The following is a 20,002-nucleotide window of genomic DNA, read 5'->3' as shown; positions in this document are numbered from 1 at the left end:
CTGGAAGCCAGTGTGGGCTCTAATCCCATCTCTGGCATTGACTCCTGCAGTGGCTTTGGGTAAATAACTCAATGATTTTTTTTTTAATCTGTAGAATGGGGATGATAGTATTTAGGCATTACAGGGATTAGTTATTTGATTCTAGACAGGAGTTTGAGGAAGAAAATGTTCATATTATGTTTCATAAGGATTAATACACAGACTTTCAGCAACCGTAAACAGCTCCAAACTGTGGTCTGTAATCCAACTAAAAACATCACCAGCCTTGATACAGAATGTAACTTCTCTAAAATTTGTCTTATCAGTTTTATTTCTGCTTTCACTGCAAATTTACCCAGTAGTATGCATATTAAAATGCCTAATTTATAGTGTGTTTCTCCTTGAGTTGCTTGGTCTTATAGTTTTATGTAGGCATTTTCAGTAGCATAGCTCACAGATGTTTAAGAGCATGACATATGACTTCTAATTTTGATAATAAAGTTACATCAATTTAAGATATGTTTTCCCCTTTTCCATTCCACCTATGGAAGGGAAATTATGAGAAACTTTTGAAGTGTGTTTCTAATCTGAAAAATGACTTTGTAAACATGGGATTGAGGGTTACATGTTTGTTGTGTCCAAACAATTCCCTTATTAAATGTGCTCGTTTATAAGTACAAATGCTGTTTTCTATCAGCCCTACAAATTCACTTGGGTTCTGAAGGCCCAATTGTCTACTCGTGTAAATCAGCTAAAGTCAATGGATTTACATGAGTGTAAAACCAGTGCAAGTTGAGAATCAGGCACTGAGAGTCAAGATCGGTTTTTTCCTTCTCCAATAATAAAAATCCCACAGGTCCAGTTAAGCCCTCTGTATTCCCATTCCATTGTCTTCAAATTATGCTCTTGTTGGTGCCTCAGCAACCAGTTACCATCAAAGGAATCTTCGCAGATACAACTGGTCAGATCTTAGTATACAATACTGATGATGATGCATCCAAAAACAGACTTCAGTTCATTCTCTCTTCTTTGTTCTGTTGGCTCTGCAGAATTAAAAAGAATAATAATAAAAAATATACTTTGTCTGCTGATCTGACTTTGAATACATACAAGGAGCAGACCTGAGGAGGGAGAAGTTATCATGTTTTCCACAGGCAGTTTTCAGAGCAAAATCCCATTTATCACTGAATTTTTGTGCCTTTGCAGGTTCAAGTCAGACCTCTAACTTACCAGGATGTTTAGTTTTTTGTGCTGGTGGATGCTCCACTGAGTCTTAGGAATGTGTAGCGTATTGAAATATAAGAACCCTGCTCTAGCCAGAGACCAAAGTTGTATAGTTCAGTACACTGCTGACATATGATCTCACATGCTTGGTGATCATGTGCAGGCACACAAATCAAATTGCAGAATAAGCTCTTTTTTAAAAGTCTATTTCCAAAGTTGCTAATGTAAAGGAATACAGCTTCCTCTTTTTCCGAGTTCAGAGCACTTGTTAGTGTCTCATGACTGAGTGTGGCCTCAGGAGTCTAAACCTGTTACAAAAAACTCATAGAAATTTGTGAAAAGCATGTCTGTCTCAAAGGAAACAACTGGCTGGAATCTCTGTGAAGATGTAGAGGCTTTTCATTAAAAATATAAGTGATTGCAAGAAAACATACAACAGATTAGTAGCCTATCCTCTATAAAACTGTCAACAGCATCACAGCTAGGGTCCAAGGCAGCTAGAATTTGTGTGGGTCTGGGAATCATAAGTTGAGTGACTCAGTTAGGGTGGAATTGACTTCATTGGAGAGGACCCAGGCAAAATCCTCCACACCACTCAGGAACTTTATGCATAGCTAAAGTGGTGTGAAGGGCACAACAGGGTCCTCTGCACTTAGAAGAGTTCAGACACAATTAGCACGTAATAAATTTTAATGTGTTTGTGTTGGTTAAAATGCTGTAGAGAGTGACTTGGGTGCCTTGGATTTTTAAACTCAAATTTCAAAGCTATAATCTTGTAACTTTGAAATGTAGCTCCGCGACATGACTTTTTCCACCCAGTACCTAATAGTGGGCATTCTGTTTTCATTTGTATATTTCTTCCCTAGGCCTGATAAAGTAGACGAATGTAATAGAACATGGCACTTCAATGTGACTGAAATTAAGGTAATTTAATTTATTTAAATTAAAATGTTAATTCTGAGCAGGATTGAACACAATTACGTTTTCAAATCCCAAATATATATAACTTCATAGCATATCACTTCTGATTTAATTTGTGATCTGAGATGGTTACGCTTTTAAAAATTCCCATTCCAACATTCATTAGGTGCTTTATTCCCTTATTCTAAGTCTCGATGAAGTTCAACAACTCCCTCAAATCACCATTGGTTTTGTATATACACATGGCTTGAGTCATTCCCTTGTCTTTTCAAGTAGAAATTGGCAGAACACTGGCTCTGGGCCACCCGGGGCAAAAAATCTTTCTGGAGGGGAGGGTACAACTAGTGCACCCCTTGCAACTTCTGTACTGCTGGGCGGCCCAGCACCTGGGAGTGCATTTTCCACATAGCATCCAGTAGTAGGACTCCTGTTGAGCGTCATCTGTTGCTTAAAGCTGTTCCCCTGATGGAACCAATGAGGGAATTGAAAGCAGTGGTGGCTGCAGCCTGTCCTTTCCCAGAGGTGAGGTACATCTGCAAGCTGGGGTGCAGAGAATGCAAATTAAGGAGAGCTGAACAGTAAGTTCTATGATCAATTTGACTTCTTTCAAACCATAAAGAACGGAAAAGTCCGTTTTTCAGTCAAACATTGCTTTATAATACAGGGTGGGGGATTAAAGTCTGGAGATGAGTAAGACAGGAACCATACAATTTAACAGGATTTCTGTAGGGTTGCAGAAATTAATCAGTTAATTAAACAGTTACAGAAACATATCTTATTTCAAGAAAGGAAATATTTTTGTACAGTGTTTCAAAATCTAATTATACATTTGCATCTGAAACAGCCATAAGGATACATTTTAACCATATCAGCACATAAAACCTCTTACTCACCTAGCAATAATTTTTTTCACTTATATAATGGGTTTCAGCCAAGAATCTTTAAGTAATTGGGCAATCTTTTGAAATTGTATCCATTTATGTATGTTGAGTATGAAGTCACTTTTCAGGGTAGATACATATTTTTAATTTCTAGGATCTCTTGCCAGACATGAGACACTACTGGCCTGATATACTCCATTCATCTCCTAATCGCACCCAGTTCTGGTGAGTTCAAGCTACAATGGAAAATAATTTTGGATGTATTTTATAGTCTTTCTGAATGACTATCTGAAGGAGCCTTTGGTACCAGGCTTCAGATGCTTGCTGGAGTTGCGTGGAAAACCTTGGAAAAACAACTTTAGAAATGATTCTGCACTTTCCTTCTGTGTGTCTTATTCTTTGTCAATATTAATATTTACATGAAAGCAGAATCTCTGGCCTCAGTCTTCCAAAGGTTTACCTGTGTCGGCCCTTACGCCTTTATTGTGTCCCAGTGACTACCATGACAGTCAGTGCAGTCATCTAGACCTGATAAGTGTCATATACAGACCTCCTGTAGGTGTATCACACATTCCTATAGGACTGGTAAAATGGCACACATTTAGAGAGGGAAGGAGAGAGAGAGACATTCCTCCTACAAGAAGTATATGAAGGTGCAGAGAACAACCAATCAAGAACCTGTGAGTTCTTGTCAAACAAACTTGATAGTGTTCTTTGAGATTACAAGATTGGTTGACAAAGGTAACTGTGTTGACATCCTACACATATAATTCTGTAAGGCATTTTGATGTAGCTCCACACAATATCCGGAGGTTTCTTGTGGTTTTTTTTGTTTTTTGTTTTTGTTTTGTAAAAGCACTATACAAAAATCAGTGCAGCCCATATTGGATTTATTTAAAAACTGGTTAACTGATAGATCTAAAAAAAACCCCCAAAACCCTAAATGGGAGTCATCATCCAATGTTGGTGTTTCTTATGGTTTCCCACAGGGACCTGTTCTTTCCCTTTCTTTTCTTTTCATTATCTTTATCAATAATCTGGAAATAAATATAAAATTAGTGTTGCTAATATTTACAGATGGCCCACAAGTTGGTGAAGCAATAAATAATGATAAAGATAGGTTTGATCCATATTCCTCTGTAGAACTTACTGTAAAATGTCCTCACTTAACAACATGCATTTTAGTACAGCTAAACACAAGGGCATAGTTCTGGGAATCAAGACTGTAGGTCACATTTATAGGACGGAGGACTGTGTTCGGAAAGCAGGACTGCAGTTAGTAACATTAGTAATATTAGTAACAGGATAAACATGATTCTTACTGTGTATAGTATTCTGCAAGGTCTTTGGTGTTTGCAGTAGGCTAAGCTCGTTACTATGGTTTCCATATCTTCTCTGTGTTCAGTCAAAGAAGGGAAGATAAAAACTATTTTCTTTCTTTCTCCCATTGCAAATTGTGACGGGGCAAGGCCAGATGGCTATAGTAAAGTAATGGGAGTCAGTTATATTAGTCACAAGCTAAAGAAATCCCTGTTACCAGAATAAGCAAATGGCAGCTGCTCCAGGTCAATTAAGATCTTTCCAGAAGGCAGGGAGGACAACTAGGTTGATTGGGACACCTGAAGCCAATCATGGGCTGGCTGAAACTAGTTAAAAGCCTCCCAGTTAGTCAGGTGGGCATGCATGTCAGGAGCTGTAGGAGGAAGTTGCGCTGTTGGAGAGACTGAGCAGTATACACCATATCAGGCACGAGGAAAGAGGCCCTGAGGTAAGGGTGAAGTGGATCTTGAGGAAGTGTGGGTTGCTGTGGAGAAGTAGCCCAGGGAATTGTACGCATCCTGTTTCTAAAAAGTCAGCTACCATAGCTGATACTATTAGGGTCCCTGGGCTGGAGCCCGAAGTAGAGGGTGGGTCCGGGCTCCCCCCTTTGCCCTCCTGATGAATCACTGAGACTGGGAGACAACAGAGACTGTGCAAGGGAGGATAACGTCTCCTCACCTCCCTCGCTGGCTTATGATGAAAATGGCTCAGTAGGCTGTGACCCTTGCCTCTAGAGAGAGAAGGGCTACGTGGAGGGTCACAGTGAGCCTCTGAGGCTAGCAAAATCCACCGGGAAGTGCAGGACCCACGGAGACAAGGACAGAGCTTTGTCACAAAATGTATTAATTTTTCATATCTCCTTGATAAATGCTTGAAGTTGCTGGCTCACTAGAGACATTGTAAGTCTGTTTCACACCACGGGTTCCTTGTATAGATGTGAAAAGGCAATAGAGCATGCCTGTGAACGAAGAGCCTTTCCTGCCCAAAACCTCAACCCAAAAAGTTAATGGACTCATTCAGTATTTTATTAGATTCTCCCAGCTGCTGAGTTAAAATCCTTCACTGACTTAGTTTCTGAGGTGCTTTCCATTAGGATTGGGTAGTTTATCTCAACCTATCGGACTGAAAATTCTCCGGGGGAGTATCATAAAGCAGGCAGGGAGAGTGGCTGTCCTTTTGACCCTGCCCTCTTCCTACATAGAAAGCCCAATCCCCGCCTAGTTCCAGGGCGAGACAAACATGCCACAGAACTGGCACTTCCTGCACCCTGATCAACTGCTCTTTACTTCACTTTGCTCATTGAAACAGTTGGGAGCTTTTGGCCTGAAGAGTGAATGTAGGAGCTTGTTTCTTTTTTCTGAGGGGGAAAGTCAAGATATGATATCATGGTAGTGGACAGCAGGTCCTGATAAACATAAGTGAAATATTTTCATACAAGTTTGTTGGTGAAAAACGGCTATTTGATCAAAATGAAAAAAAAATCCTTCAAAACTTTGAATCCGCTCTAGTCCCATATTTCATCATGGCTACTGATGCTGTTTAGCATTTCTAACTCAAAAGCTAGCCAACAACAGTCTTGCCAAAAGTTGAAATAACCTTGGGATACCAGCAGTATAAAAGCAATATGGCAGTTGGTTTAGGTATGTTTTAATTCTTTTTCTGTGACCAGTATTTGTTGACTGTGTGAGAAATCCTTCCCTTTAATACTGGGAGCTGTTTAATAAGGGACAGTGTTGCCTTAAATATGGCTCTAATTATAGATTTTATGAATCTACAAGCTTTTAGCAAACCTAACACCGCTGAAATGCTTCCACATTTTTTACTGTAGTTAAAATAGTTCTAATGAAACAAATAAGCATTCCTTGTAAATATTCCTTTTTAGAATATAAAACCCTGAAAATTCAGCATGAAGACCTAAAAGTGAAATGGACTAAATAGATTTTTTGAAAGCTAAATGAAAGAATTATATTAAAGAGCATAGAAAGTGACAAGTAAATGGATTTTAAAAAATCCTTCCACTTAAGAATCTAAGATCTTAGTAACATAGGAAAGAGAAATATATGTATTCTACAATTTATCATTTTTAAATTGAAAGTGTCCCTTGTGGAGTAATTGTTTAGGGGGAAATTCTTGAAAAGATTGTTCAGCCCAAACATATAAGGCTGTAGGCTCAACCCAAATGTGTACAGCGCAGAAGAAAGAATCAACAGACCTGGCAACTATCTGCATCTAATCCCCTTTGAGTACTGCAAGTTATGGACATCTGTGTGTTGCAGCTCCTCATTATTCCTCCCTCAGTATCTACATGCCTGTGAACAACTGCATTTGTTTAGTTCTCAGACTCACCTGATATGACTCTAGCTTTGTCTACCATACACACTCAGGCTTCAGTGCTCCTGTAAAGTGGAGCAGAACTCTGCAGTGCTGTTTGGACACCCCATCTTCCGTCTACAATGGTGAGCATAACAATTTTTGCTGCATTGTGGGCATTCTGCAGCTCTGCGTAGTGCAGAGGCAGAATTACTGATGTCAGCACACGGTAAAAAGTGATGGAGCAGGGCAGGTTGCATAAGTGAGTCCCCATGCATGCCCATTAGCAGAAGGAAATCAAAAGAGGGACTGTCTCACTGAGTACTCCATTTGAATGCTGAGCCTTTGAACTCGTGTCCTCAGACACACCTGTTGTGCAGTAATGCCTTACCTCTTTTTTTCCCCCCATGCTGCTGAGGGTCAGGGAGATCCACAAGAGGTTTGTTGTTGGGTAGTTTGTTTATTTACTCTTTTCTGCCTGTACAGAGGACTGTCTTGCATCCATATTCGGCACAAGCATGAGCTGATGCTCAAGTGTGGTGACCTTGCCTCTCTTGCTGTTTGCCACACAAGTGCTTTGAGAAATCAAGGCCTTCCTGAGCATTAGAGAAGAAAGAAATTGGTCTCGTATTTTTCACTAGGGATCTCTGCAGTTTCCATAGTTTCCTTAGTTGTGTTTTGTGTTAAGTGGAAGAGGTGAAGGTAAAATGCCACATTCCCATACTCAACAGTTAAAAAGAATGAATTATTTCTACATCTTTTCTCTTCTTTCATGTAGCTGTGCTGTACAAAATAGGTAGCTTCTCTTTAAGAAGGGTTATCTTAATTTTTTTGTTACAAGCTGGGGCAAGCACCCCATCCTGGACACTCACCATGCTGTAGTGAACCCAAACTTTGGGTCCCATGGGTTCTTGCTGTGCTGGGCAGAGCTCTTGGCAGTGGAGACACTACAGTCCGGTTGCCCAGGCCCTGAAACTATCAGCAGTTCTTCCAAGCAGCTGCTGCATGCTTCTAAAGTTCCACCAAAGCTGCAGACCCTCTGGTTTGTAGTTTGGTATGGATACATACAGATAGATTCTGATTTGTCACATTTGTATTGACTCTAAAGAAACAAATCTATAGCAATGTGAGAAACATTTTCATTCTAACCCCCTAATTTCAGTACTTCTACAGTCTTCCAGTTACACATAACCACCCCCAATCCCCAAATCTTGAACTCAGTCTTCATACTCACTCCCAGCTCAAAAGTAAATGTCGTTTTTTCCAATTCCAAGTATTTAATAAGAGTTTTCATACTTTAAGTTCTTTAACTTTTATTGTAAACATATAACTCAAAGGCATCCTGAAGAAGAAAAAAAACTGGACTTATGCCCCTTCTTTGTGATGTATAAAGGGGGCATCACAAGAGTCAAGGGATTGAAAGCAAGGCATCCCAAAAGTGAAGGGATTTTTTTAGTCATTCATGACAAGCTTTTTGTGTTTTGTGCTGACATCTATTTAACCCCAGTCACTAATGAACATTTTGGGAAAAGGAGGTCCGTGTTAAAGATTCCACACCTGCATCTTTCACAGTAAATATGCCTTAAGATACAGCTGAATCTCCTGCTTTGTATGTGTTAGTCCACTGACAAAATAGAGTCTGGCCTTTTTTTTTTTTTGCATTACATTCTGGGATACTGATAGCCTTGACATTATAGTAAGAAACCAGGTTTTCAGACATCTTCATTGTTTTTAAAATTCGATTTGATGCATGGCCTGCTACCATAGTGTACAAGACCTCACTAAAGTTTATACTAAAAGAAATTTAGAAATGTTAACACTTTAAACAAATTCTCAAAGGTTAACTTTCTGAACATGACTCATTTCTCATAATACATTTTTTATCTCACTAATATGACTAAATTTTGTCAAGCCGTGACTAACTTGGGTATGTTCTGCTTACCTAAGTTAGCCCACAATGCATATTTTTCAGATGGTTTTCTGTATCTGTGTAAGCTATTTATATGGCCCACCATCACCATAGTTCCTGGGCACATCGCAATCTTCAATATGTTTATCCTTACAACACTCCTGCGAGGTAGGGAAGTATTACTTATTCCTAATTTACAGGTGGAAAACTGAGTCACAGAGATACTAATCTGTTTGCCAGGGTCATACAGAATGTCTGTTGAAGGATAGGGAATTGAACACAGATATCCCAGTCCCAGACTAGTACCTTAACCAATGGACCATCCTCTTTTTCTCTCTTGTATAGTTTATAGGACAGTCTGAAACTATCTCATGCAGTATTACTGAAAAAAAATGTTCCCAGTTCACCAGCCAGATAGAACTCTGTTTCTGTACTAAATAATAAAATCTCATGAAGGCAGGGCTTTTGTATTGTACGTTCTACTGTATGTGGCACTAAATTGTTATCAGACTTGAAAAATACATCCTGTTACTGGATGGCTTTGTAAGTCTTGTTACAATTCAGAATCCACAAAACCCTGAAGCCCAATGTGTAAAATGTAGCTGTTCCTAGCTCTGCCACTGGCTGTAACATTTATGGTCTCAGTCAGTGGGCAAGTTAGCGTCTCTCTTCTTTTGATCAAACGATTATCTCATCCTGATATTTCCTTAGTAATTTGCACTAATAGAACTGTGAAAATCTGCCTTCCTACAGCAATGTTTTCTCTTTGTCTTGTGTGCTCTACGACATGCTAGGGTTCTCTGCCTTATCACATCTAATCCAGTCTCAGTCTGAGATGCTGGCACCGGGAATGGGAAGCTTCTCATTTTCGCACCTGGCACCTGTGGCAAAGTGAACAAGATGTATTTGTAGAAATCAGTATCTCTGCTGACTTGTATTGAGGTGCAGGGCGATACAGGAAGAGGATTTGGGGGGTTTGGAGTGGGATTTTTGCCTTCGCTAGCTGATTATATGTGCAGTTGTTTGTAAGAGATGTGGTGGTTTTCTCCTGTTTCAGTTATTAACTTCATCTGTCATATGCTTGTTCTTATACTAATATTTGGATAAGAATGCTTTATCTTAAAGGGACTTTCTCTTAGCTCTTTGAGTATACCTGGGCAGATTCCATGTCTCCTAAAAACTGAATTTAGCTTTGTTCCCATAGGAAGCACGAGTGGGAGAAACATGGGACCTGTGCAGCCACAGTGGAGCCTCTTAATTCTCAAAAGAAATATTTTGGTAGAACATTGGATCTCTACCAAAAACTTGACCTCAACAGGTATGGAAATCTACCCTTTCTGTTGGTTTATTATTTTAGTGGTGCAAAAGGCTTTGATGTACACTTAACAACAAAGAAAAAAACCCTAAAAATGTCATTCTGCAGTGGAAAAATGACTGTTGATGCCAGTTGTCTTTAATAATGTACTCTAGAGCCAGAGCAAGGATTATTCTGCTACCATTTTAAGTTGTAGTACAGTCTCCTTTTCTCATCACACAATACTAGGCACCAATCCAACTTCCATTTCAGTCAGTAAGTTTCTTCGTTGTCTCTAATGAATCCAATTTTGCCATCCTTTTCAGGTAAAACTCCCATTGACTGCAGTGAGAATGGCAGGATTGGCCCTAGAGGTAGATTCATTTTTAGATACCATAGGCTGCCATTTGTTTACTGAAGCCCTGATCCTGCACACACTTACACATGTGCTTAACTTTACTTCTGTGAGTAGCCCTTCTAATTTTTATGGGATTACTCACAGCAGTAGAGTTAAATATATGCAAAGGCATTTGCAGGATCAGGGCCTGAGATGGTTGCATGGTGTTATAATAGACAGTCAAATTGGAAGTCAAGTTTTGGCTACTATACCTTTTAGAAGTACTGTTATGTAACCAGAAACATTCTTGTAGATTTTTAAAAACCTATATACAACACTGTGCTTGAGAAACTAAATTTTACAATAGGAGGGCCAATAAAAAAAATTCAGGACATTTATAAAATAAAGTGCATCCATCGTTTCCCTTAGTGGAAAAGGACAAGTCAAGTGCAAAACTCTTGTTCAGCTTTCTGAGAGAGAGAATAATAGACTAGGATTTAGGAACTATAGAGGAAGGATCCAATAGAAACAGAGGACAGCCTGAAAGACCAAAGTCAACCAATGCCAAAGCCCCCACCATGCACTCATAAGCAATTAACTGTGTTATGTCTTCTTATTCCTATTGGATGATCCCATCTCACTGCTCCAACACACTGGTGGCTACACAAAAAAACCTTTTAGATGGGATATAACAACTTGTCCCAGCTCCTTAGGTATACATTAATTAGGAGCACTTTTAAAAATACCCCCCATGTAGTGACTAGCAGGCTGTCAGCTTCTCCGTTCCCTGCTTGAATGTGCAAATTTGCAGCATACAGATGTCTCATGTGAAACCTACATGAAATTATCAGCCTGGGAGACCCCGGGTCCAGTCCACCTGTTCCAACCATTCTTTCATTATTTATCCACAGTGGAACAGCTTTGTCAGGAGAGCTTGAGAGAACCCCACATCTGAATACCCCTAGCTCAGGGGTTTGAGCACTCTGAGAGGTGGGAAACCCCTGTTTTGAATTCTTCCTCCCCCTTTGACGGAAAGGGGGGAGTTGAACATGGGGTCTCCCGCCTCTCAGGCGAGTGCTTTAGACACTGGGCTAAAAGTTATTAGGTAGGCGGCAGCACCACCACCTCGTCCTCCTTTGGCAGAATTTTGAATGGGACCTTTTGAGCACACCTACTGGATTGGGCACTGCCTCTACTTAGGTGGGCTAAGGACTATCTTCCCTTGGTTCATGGATCACTCTGGGACTTAGGCAGGAGATAGATGGCTGAACACCTAGAGGAAGACAGCAATGAACATGCACAGAGGCAGGAACATAGGTGCCTACAGAACTTTTACGATGGAAAAATGTAGGTGCTGAGTGAGCGTGGGTGCCTTCAGGGTTCAGTGGGAGTATTGAGGATCGCAGTGGAGGCAAAAGAGGGACTTGGGTTCCTAAAACATGGACTCAGATGTCTAAAACAGGGATCCACTAAAGTACTTTGGCTCGTCCCACCTATCCTGCTTAGCTTTATTGAATGACTTATTTTAAAAATATGCTTTTAATATTAAATTAACTGGAAAACTTGTTTGATTATTCTCAGCTGACAATGGTTCTGAATCCTGAGCCACACTCCAGTTGCTTTGTGCTCTTCCACTGGTATAAAGTGACCTTAAATTTGGCAAATCTCCCTGTGTACAGGGATTTCCAGTAGCACACAGTGACCACAACAACTCCTATTCCTCTCCCTCCCTCTGGTCAGATGAGGAAAAAGAGATGTGACATGCTGCTGTAACCTGTATCACGTGACTGACACACCATAGCCCATGGATTTGGGGAGCGCAGAGAATGCCGTGGGCCCCTCTCCCAGCTACAACTGAGGATCTGGCTCTAATGGTTAAAGTTGATTCCAGCAGGAGAGTTCTCACTGCACCAGCCAAGGAGTAAGGGGAATGCTAGTTACTCAAGCTCGGGAAAGGAGAGGGAGGCTTCTCCCATTCCCCTTGCTTTAATCTGTCTGTCTAGCTCCCTCACTGGGATTTTCCATTTATCCATTGGTTAGCTGTAGCATATCTACATGCAGTGACTCCCATAAAATGTAAGATGTATTACTCCACAAAAGGCATTTTTTATTCATTTCAGTTGTCTCCTGAAAGTTGGGATAAAGCCAAGCAGTACCTATTACCAGGTAAGAAGCTGTCATACTTATAAAATCATTTTAATGTATTGCTGCTAGAAGGAGTGGGTAGCTTCAGACCTGCTGCAGATAAGCAATCTCTTCTAACTGTATAGCTGTTTACAGTAGTTTTTCATGCAAAAGGCTTTTTGTGATGGTACAAATATGGGATTTGTTGAAGTGATGCTATATGCCTTTCAGCGCTCTCTGGCTTTTAAATCTTCAGATGACAGCCATAAAAGAAGCCCTTACAAGTGTTTATGGAGTAACACCAAAGGTTCAGTGCCTTCCTCCAGAAGAGGTAAAACTTTCTTTTATTATTTCCTTTATTGATTGAAGTAGTAGACAAAAGTTTACCTTGATGAAACTAAATGTATTAACTTCTGATGATTTTTCCTCTCTTTGGCTTCTATGTTGGGACATTCCAAGTATCCCCTGAAATATATTTACCTCAAAGCATACAGTACTCAACTGTCTCTACTTAGGCCAAATTTTAGCTCTGTCCTACTAAAAATAAAAAGACTTTGCCTGATAGCACATGGGGATCAGGCAAATTCAGAGCCTTACCCAGTGTCCCGAAAGAATTCCTGTTTGGAGAAGTTTTATGGCTTTTCCTGTGATTCGGAAAGACAGAGCTAAATGATCTGTCTTCTCCAGCCAAGGCTGCCTAAAAATCCGGTTTCATTTTCCCTTTCCATGCCAGCAACTGATCTATAAGTTAGCATGCAGTAGAGAATTTAGTGTGCACAATCAATACATTATGGCACAAATACAATTCTACCAAAGTAAAATAAACTATATATTTAAGCTACAAAACAGTGCACATGGCATTGAGTTTAGTTAGCTATATAGGTTGTGATTTCCCCCTCCCTTTTAACTATCACTTTGTGATGTGACCTTTCCTGAAAAGGTCACAGATCAGCTCTAACAATCACTAATTTCCCTATCACAGTTTATTAAAGCTGTTTTGCTGGAAAACATTTGGCGGAGTTATCCCACCTGTGCAGAAAGCTATTTCATGAAAACCATTCCAAGTTAAAATTGCTTTTAGAGTTGAATATCTTTTTTTTGTGCTGTCAAGTTAATTTGCTTTAGCAATATTCTGAGTCTTTTTGTGCTCAGCCTTTCCTTTTTCACATTTAAACCCACTAAATCATAGACTCTAAGGTCAGAAGGGTCCATCATGATAGTCTAGTCAGACCTCCTGCACATTGCAGGCCACAGAACCTCACCCACCCACTCCTGTAATAGACGCATAACCTATGGCTGAGTTACTGAAGTCCTCAAATCATGATTTAAAGACTTCAAGTTACAAAGAATCCACCATTTGCACTAATTTAAACCTGCAAGTGACCCATGCCTCATGCTGCAGAGGAAGGCAAACCCCCCCACCCCCAGGGTCTCTGCCAATCTGACCCAGAGGAACATTCCTTCCTGATACCAAATATGGCAATCAGTTAGACCCTGAGCATATGGGCAAGACCCACCAACTATCAAAACCAGTTGCCAACAAATGAAACCAACAAATGAAAATTGGAGTTGTGCCATCAACTTCAATGGGAACAGGAATTTGCTTCAGTGCTTTTAACCAAGAGAGGCTGTATGTGTGGAACAGGTTAAAGCCTGGTTATTTCTATTCTGGAAAGGAGGAATAGGGGAGGCAATGATAGTGGTGCAAACAGTGATTGCTGTCATGGAGACTGCTCAGGTGTGTATGCATTTATTTTGTTACAAAAAAATCCAATACATTTCTTCTTTTTGAAGGGTGCCCAAATACTACAGTGATGAGAAATCTCTTTATTGGTATAAATTAGAGCTTCGCTCTAGTAAGAATCTTAAAAAATGATAGCCAGTATCTTAGGTATTGTGACAGGGTCGGCCCAGAATGCTACAGGAGAGTGATAGAAGGCAGATATATTAGCCCCAGGTTAAGTAGGTCCCTTTTCCCTGGGTAAGGTAACAGGGAAGGTTCCAGAACAATCAGGAACTTTCTGGAAACAATTAAGGCAGACAGGCTGATTAGAACACCTGCAGCCAATCAAGAAGCTGCTAGAATCAATTAAGGCAGGCTAATCAGGGCACCTGGGTTTAAAAAGTAGCTCACTTCAGTTTGTGGTGCGCATGTGAGGAGCTGAGAGAGAGAAGGCGTACTGCTGGAGAACTGAAGAGTACAAGCAGTATCAGACACTAGGAAGGGAGGTCCTATGGTGAGGGTAAAGAAGGTGTTGGGAGGAGGCCATGAAGAAGTAGCCCAGGGAGTTGTAGCTGTCGCACAGCTGTTCCAGGAGGCACTCAAGACAGCTGCATTCCACAGGGCCCTGGGCTGGAACCCGGAGTAGAGGGTGAGCCCGGGTTCCCCCCAAATCTCCCAACTTCTGATCAGACACAGGAGGAGTTGACCTGGACTGTTGGTTCACGAAAATGGCCGAATTGAGGGCTGCTGTGAACCTCCAAGGCGAGCAAATCCACCAATAAGCACAAGACCCGCCAAGGCAGAGGAGGAACTTTGTCACAGTATCCAAATGGATTCACTGACCTACACACTTTGTGAATTGCATAAAGGGAACAAGGTGTCTGTACTATGAACTGTATGCAGTAGATACTTCTAGAAACATCATCCACCCATACCTTTACAGTGACTTATCTTCAATATACCATAAGAACAAGCAATCTGTATCAAGAGCAGGGATTACTGACACCTTTTCATACAAAGATACAAAAGCCCCCCGCTCCTGCCCCGCCTCTTGCCACCCATTCTCCACCCCGAGTCCAACCTCTTCCCCAAATCCCGGCCCCGGCCTCGCCTCTTATCTGCCTCCTCTCCTGAGCGTGCTGTGTCCCCGCTCCTCCAACTTCCCTCCTGGAAAGTCCTAAGCGCTGCCAAGCTGTTTGGCGGCGGGAAGCGCTGCGAGGTAGAGAGGAGAGCAGCACGCTCGGGGAGAGGGGGGGTGGAGGCAGGAGGGAGCAGGGGGGTGAGGGGAGCTATGGTGGGCTGCAGGAAATAACTCCGCAGGCTGCCTGTTTGAGACCCGATCTTGAGGATTAGCTTATTTTCTCCTCTACAACAAGAAGCCTCAATGAGTGCCTTCAAAAGCTGAGTATCTCATTTTTACTGTTTCTAGGGCGAAGAAGTACAAACAATTGGTCAAATTGAATTCTGTTTTACCAAAGACTTGGAGCTGAGAAACTGTACACACTCAGAGGCTGAATCCTACGTAATGCCAAACAACTGGCATTTTGGACCTGAGGAGTTGTCTGTCTGTAATGATACCCTGACATATTACCCTGCACAGGTTCAGTTTTACAACTGAAGCCTCCAGAACTTGAAATACTTGGTAACAGATACCTTTTTAAAATGAGATACTTTGCAAAGCAATGAGAAAAGCTGTTTTGAGTAAGTGATACTATGCTTGCCTACCTCACGGGAGTGATGTGGGAATTAATGTTTGAAGTGCTATAGGTATAAGGTGATTCTTTTGTATTAAAGAGGCAATGGGCCAGATTCTAATGTCAGTTCCATAGCTGGAAATCTATGGTAATTGCACTAGTTTAACTAAGGTCAGAATCTGACTGGTTTTTTTTACTATAGGAAACACTGTTTAAAAGAGAAATGGCTTCTCAAAGTTCAGAATTGAATTAAAGTCCGATTCTTTATCTGGGCACTCTTTTTTTAAAAATTATTATTTGTGTGTTTTTTGGAATTGCAAACAGAGCATGAATTCGTCCCTCAGCCCACTATAAAAAGATTCTTATTTCTCAGAGTGAGATGAGTTTCTTGGGAGAAAAACTTATTCAGACATGAAACTAAGGGTCTTGTTCAGAGCTCCTTATGCAGGCAAAACACTGATTAGCTTCAATAAGAATTTTGCTGGGGAGTGCTGAATAGAGGCCCTGTCCTATGTGGTGTTAAGCCCCTTTTACACCCATTGAAGTCATTGAGCATTGTGTGTAACTGTTATCTCACAGGACTGGGCTTGTTATATTTGTGTTGTCTTGTTTGGCGAATGAAAAGCTGAGATGCAAACTCCCAAATGTGGCCAGTGGCCACTGATGATTTTGGTGCCCCAGTTTTTGGCTGCCCTTTTCAAAATGCCAAGATTTCCCTCTCCTCCAGATGCTGAACACCTGTAGTTCCCATTGATCTGACTTGTGAGTGCTCAGCTAGTCTGAAAATTACACCCAAGATGTCTGACTGGGCAGCCAAAAATAGAGGCACCCATAAGCAGTAGCTAGTTCTGAAACTGCTAGCCTGAATGGCTCCATATTCTTCTGACATATCTGATATCACCAAACCCAAATGTTTGAAAACCTACTACTAGAAATGACTTGGTAGGTCAGGAACATAAGAACCGTCATACTGGTCTGTCTAGCCCAGTATCCTGTCTTCCGAATGCCAGGTGCTTCAGAGGGAATGAACTGAACAGGTAAGCATCAAGTGATCCATATATCGCATATGAGGAATCTTAAAGGGCCAGGACTTTTAGAATTGTTGCATCACTAAAGAATAAATCACATTATTTTGTAACACTTTTATATTGTAAAGGAGACCGACTTCAAAGGATGCTGGTATTATCTGGTACGTTTCAGTGATTCCTGTGTGGGATGGCTGAATACACTATTGAATTTTACTAAATAGTAAGAGACAAATTCTGTTCTTTGTTTTCAAGGTGGGGGCTCCAGCTGAGTTCTGTGGGCATTTTGCTTGTATATGAAAGAGCACAGATTGGCTCAAAGATCAGAAATAATTCACTGCTTATCAGTATTACTTTGGACTGAATCCAGAGAAAGTCAGTGAAATTTTCAGGGATGGTACTTTGTCTTCTGGTAATGCTGTGAGCATCTGTAGTTCTTTCATCAGGACTGATTTAGTAATGAACACGGTATGAAATTATCAGTGGTAAGAGGAAATCTTTGTCTTGGGATCTTTTAAAATTTCAGTATGTATGTTTGTCCAGTAACACATCTGTTTGTAATGGTGAATGCTAGTGCAGGATCCCTTAATGCAATGATTGTCAGTAGAACCGTGTTGGTATTGTTGAATAACTTCTCAATGCACAGTAAAGAGTTACAGGGACATAACCTGCTACCGGTAGGGCCCAAAGTTACATTTACATCAGGCTTTTGGAAAATACACTTTCAAAAGCCCGATGAAAATGTTTGCATGAAACTAAATATTTTTGCTGACTAATTTCCTGCGAAGTTGTGCATCCAAACTACAGTATTGTGTGAAGTGCATGAAACTCAGAGTGAAACAAACCTTCATCCTAGAAGCTTGTACTACATGCAGAGTGCTCATTAACATTCCATTTTAGGTCCTTAAGCTTTCCTCAGTTCATGCCAGAATTTTCCAAGCAATGGTAACTGTTGAGACTTACCTAAAATGCATGAAATAATGAGAACATACTTGCTTTCAACAGAGTCTTTCTGAAATCATTAATATGGCTTTTTTCTTCTAATTATGGGGAGCTATCTTTGACAGTAGGGACTGGCAGAAAATTAATCCCTGTTGGGTGAAATTCTGTTCTGTGCAGAAAACCAGCACAAAGCCTATGTGCTTCTTTAGTACCATTTCAATTCTCATCATAGGGCTTCAGTGGTGCATAAGCTTTGTTCTGGTCCTTTACACAGAGGTTGATTTAATTCCAGTATGAACAACCACCCCAGGGATTTAAAAAAACAAACTATGAATCAGTCAGCGGGGTTCCTTTTATTTGTTTTCTGGGCCTGGATCCATCAGGCTCTGTTTTCAAGCTTTGCTACACAACCGCGAGGGCTGGAAACATGTCTTCTTCAGTGAAAGCTGTGATTCTCACATAACATGAATTTAGAAGCCAGGGTTTAAATACCACATATAGTGAGACTCATGGTAAAATCATAGGAGTTGGCAACCCTGATAAGCCCTCCCACTTCAATTATAACTTGGGCACTTGAAAGTCTAAAGCTACCATTTATAAGTTAGTGTACACCTAAAAGGCTTCAGCAATAAGTACTCTAGGGTACTTTTTTAAACTGCCTTCATTTTATTCTGCTATTGGAAACTTATGGGACCAATTTTGACATTTTGTGATATTGTCCATTATCAAAGCTACAGTCAGCAGCTTTCTTTCATAATTCAGGATATAATGATAGAGTTTAACTAGCCTTTTGAAAGGGTATGTCTACACTGGAAACTTCAAAGCGCTGCCGCGGGAGCTCTGGGAGAGAGCTCTCCCAGTGCTCCTGGTAATCCACCTCCACGAGGGGACTAGCTCCGAGCGCTGGGAACCTGTCTACACCAGCACTTTAACACGCTCGGACTTGCTGCACTCGGGGGTGGTTTTTCACACTCCTGAGCCAGCAAGTTAGAGCGCTATAAAATGTAAGTGTAGACAAATCTTTTTGAAAAACACCTAAGTTGTAGAATAAGGGCTTGATTACATTTGGAAGCTATTGCGAAGTAAACTAGAGTGTGAATTTAAAGTGCAATAACTATTCCACACTAAATTCCCATTTGGACACACTTATTCTGAACTCAGGGTGCCTTTTTGTGGTTTAGCTTAATCTACTTTCGGTTAATCAAAGTGCACAAAGGTATGCTTAGTGTAGAATAAGTGTGCCTACACAGGGAGCTATTACGGAATAGCTATTCCAAACTATTTCCCAGTCTAGACGAGCCCTAAGAGTCACTTTTGCTAGCTGTAGAAAACGCTTATTAACTGGGGATTGGCTAAAACGGTATCTGATCTGTGTTCTTCATTGTCCCAAGAACTTTCCAGATACTACATCTTAGCATCATTGTTTTTATGGAGCGAAAACAATGACATGCTTCAATAACTGCAATCTCCCAAGAATCTCTCATGGAGCTCTGGCTTAACATTTTCTAATCGCTTCTGAGTTTTATTATTAACTCAACTGTCGTTAACCCAACTAAAAGAAAATAGAATGCTCGAGACTTGACAGTAAATATGGCTTCCTCGGAGCCTACATTTTTTGCAGGCCTTTGTTTAGTACTAACAAAAGTGGATACAGCATGGCGGGGGGGGGGGGAAATCACACCAGCAAATGCCGGATGCTGTACTGTACAGTTATCAATTTGTTGTTTTGCTGAACTTCTGCAACTTTTTCCTCAGTCATACTCGTACCTGGCTATCAACAGCCAGGAAGGTTTCTTAAAATTGAGAAGTGGCAATAGAGTTGTTGATTCATGTTGTACAGTTGTTTAGTGAACATTTAAATCAATAACAGCATTTAGCTTTCTTCTTTTCTTCCTGTATCACAGGATGCTGCTAAAAATATCTTTATGAATAATGCCAAACAAAAGTTGGGGGGGTGGGGGGTGTAATGTTAATACCTATAGCAACTCTCTGCAAAGACTAGAAATCTCTAATACAAACCAGTTTTAATGAAATCCTAGGCAAAACAACTGAGAGTGCAATTATGTACTTTAAATGCAGGGAAACAAGAAACCAATTGTCTAGATGTGACAAGCTAACAGACAACCTTGCCACAGTGAAATATGCAAAGATAAAGCCAACTCTTCCCAAATACAGAACCAGTGAAGATAAACAAGTATCATCTGGGAAGTATAAAGCACATTGCCAGCCCAGAGAGGAATAATTGCAACTAATGTAACAGAGAAGAGATTGTGATTGACAAGCACTTGCTAAGCTAGTGTACAAGCTTCCCAGTATTGT

The 20,002-nt window shown here is 40.7% G+C and overlaps 1 protein-coding gene across 1 annotated transcript in view; it reads left to right on the top strand.

The window, feature by feature from the left end:
- RNASET2 (ribonuclease T2) overlaps positions 1–16,009 on the top strand; it is a 35,331-nt gene extending 19,322 nt beyond the window's left edge. Inside the window, exons 5-10 of the mRNA XM_084624142.1 lie at positions 2,070–2,127; positions 3,160–3,230; positions 9,749–9,862; positions 12,296–12,341; positions 12,556–12,630; positions 15,452–16,009. Coding sequence (XP_084480268.1) covers positions 2,070–2,127; positions 3,160–3,230; positions 9,749–9,862; positions 12,296–12,341; positions 12,556–12,630; positions 15,452–15,640 — 553 coding nt within the window. The 3' untranslated portion in view covers positions 15,641–16,009. The remainder of the gene's footprint in view (positions 1–2,069; positions 2,128–3,159; positions 3,231–9,748; positions 9,863–12,295; positions 12,342–12,555; positions 12,631–15,451) is intronic.
- Positions 16,010–20,002: the final 3,993 nt, after the last annotated feature.

This window comes from Lepidochelys olivacea (genome assembly GCF_965140295.1).
Source record: "Lepidochelys olivacea isolate rLepOli2 genome assembly, chromosome: 3".
In the NCBI taxonomy this organism is placed as follows: Eukaryota; Metazoa; Chordata; order Testudines; family Cheloniidae; genus Lepidochelys; species Lepidochelys olivacea.
The sequence above is the reverse complement of the archived record's forward strand: the minus strand, read 5'-3'. Positions and strand labels throughout refer to the sequence as shown.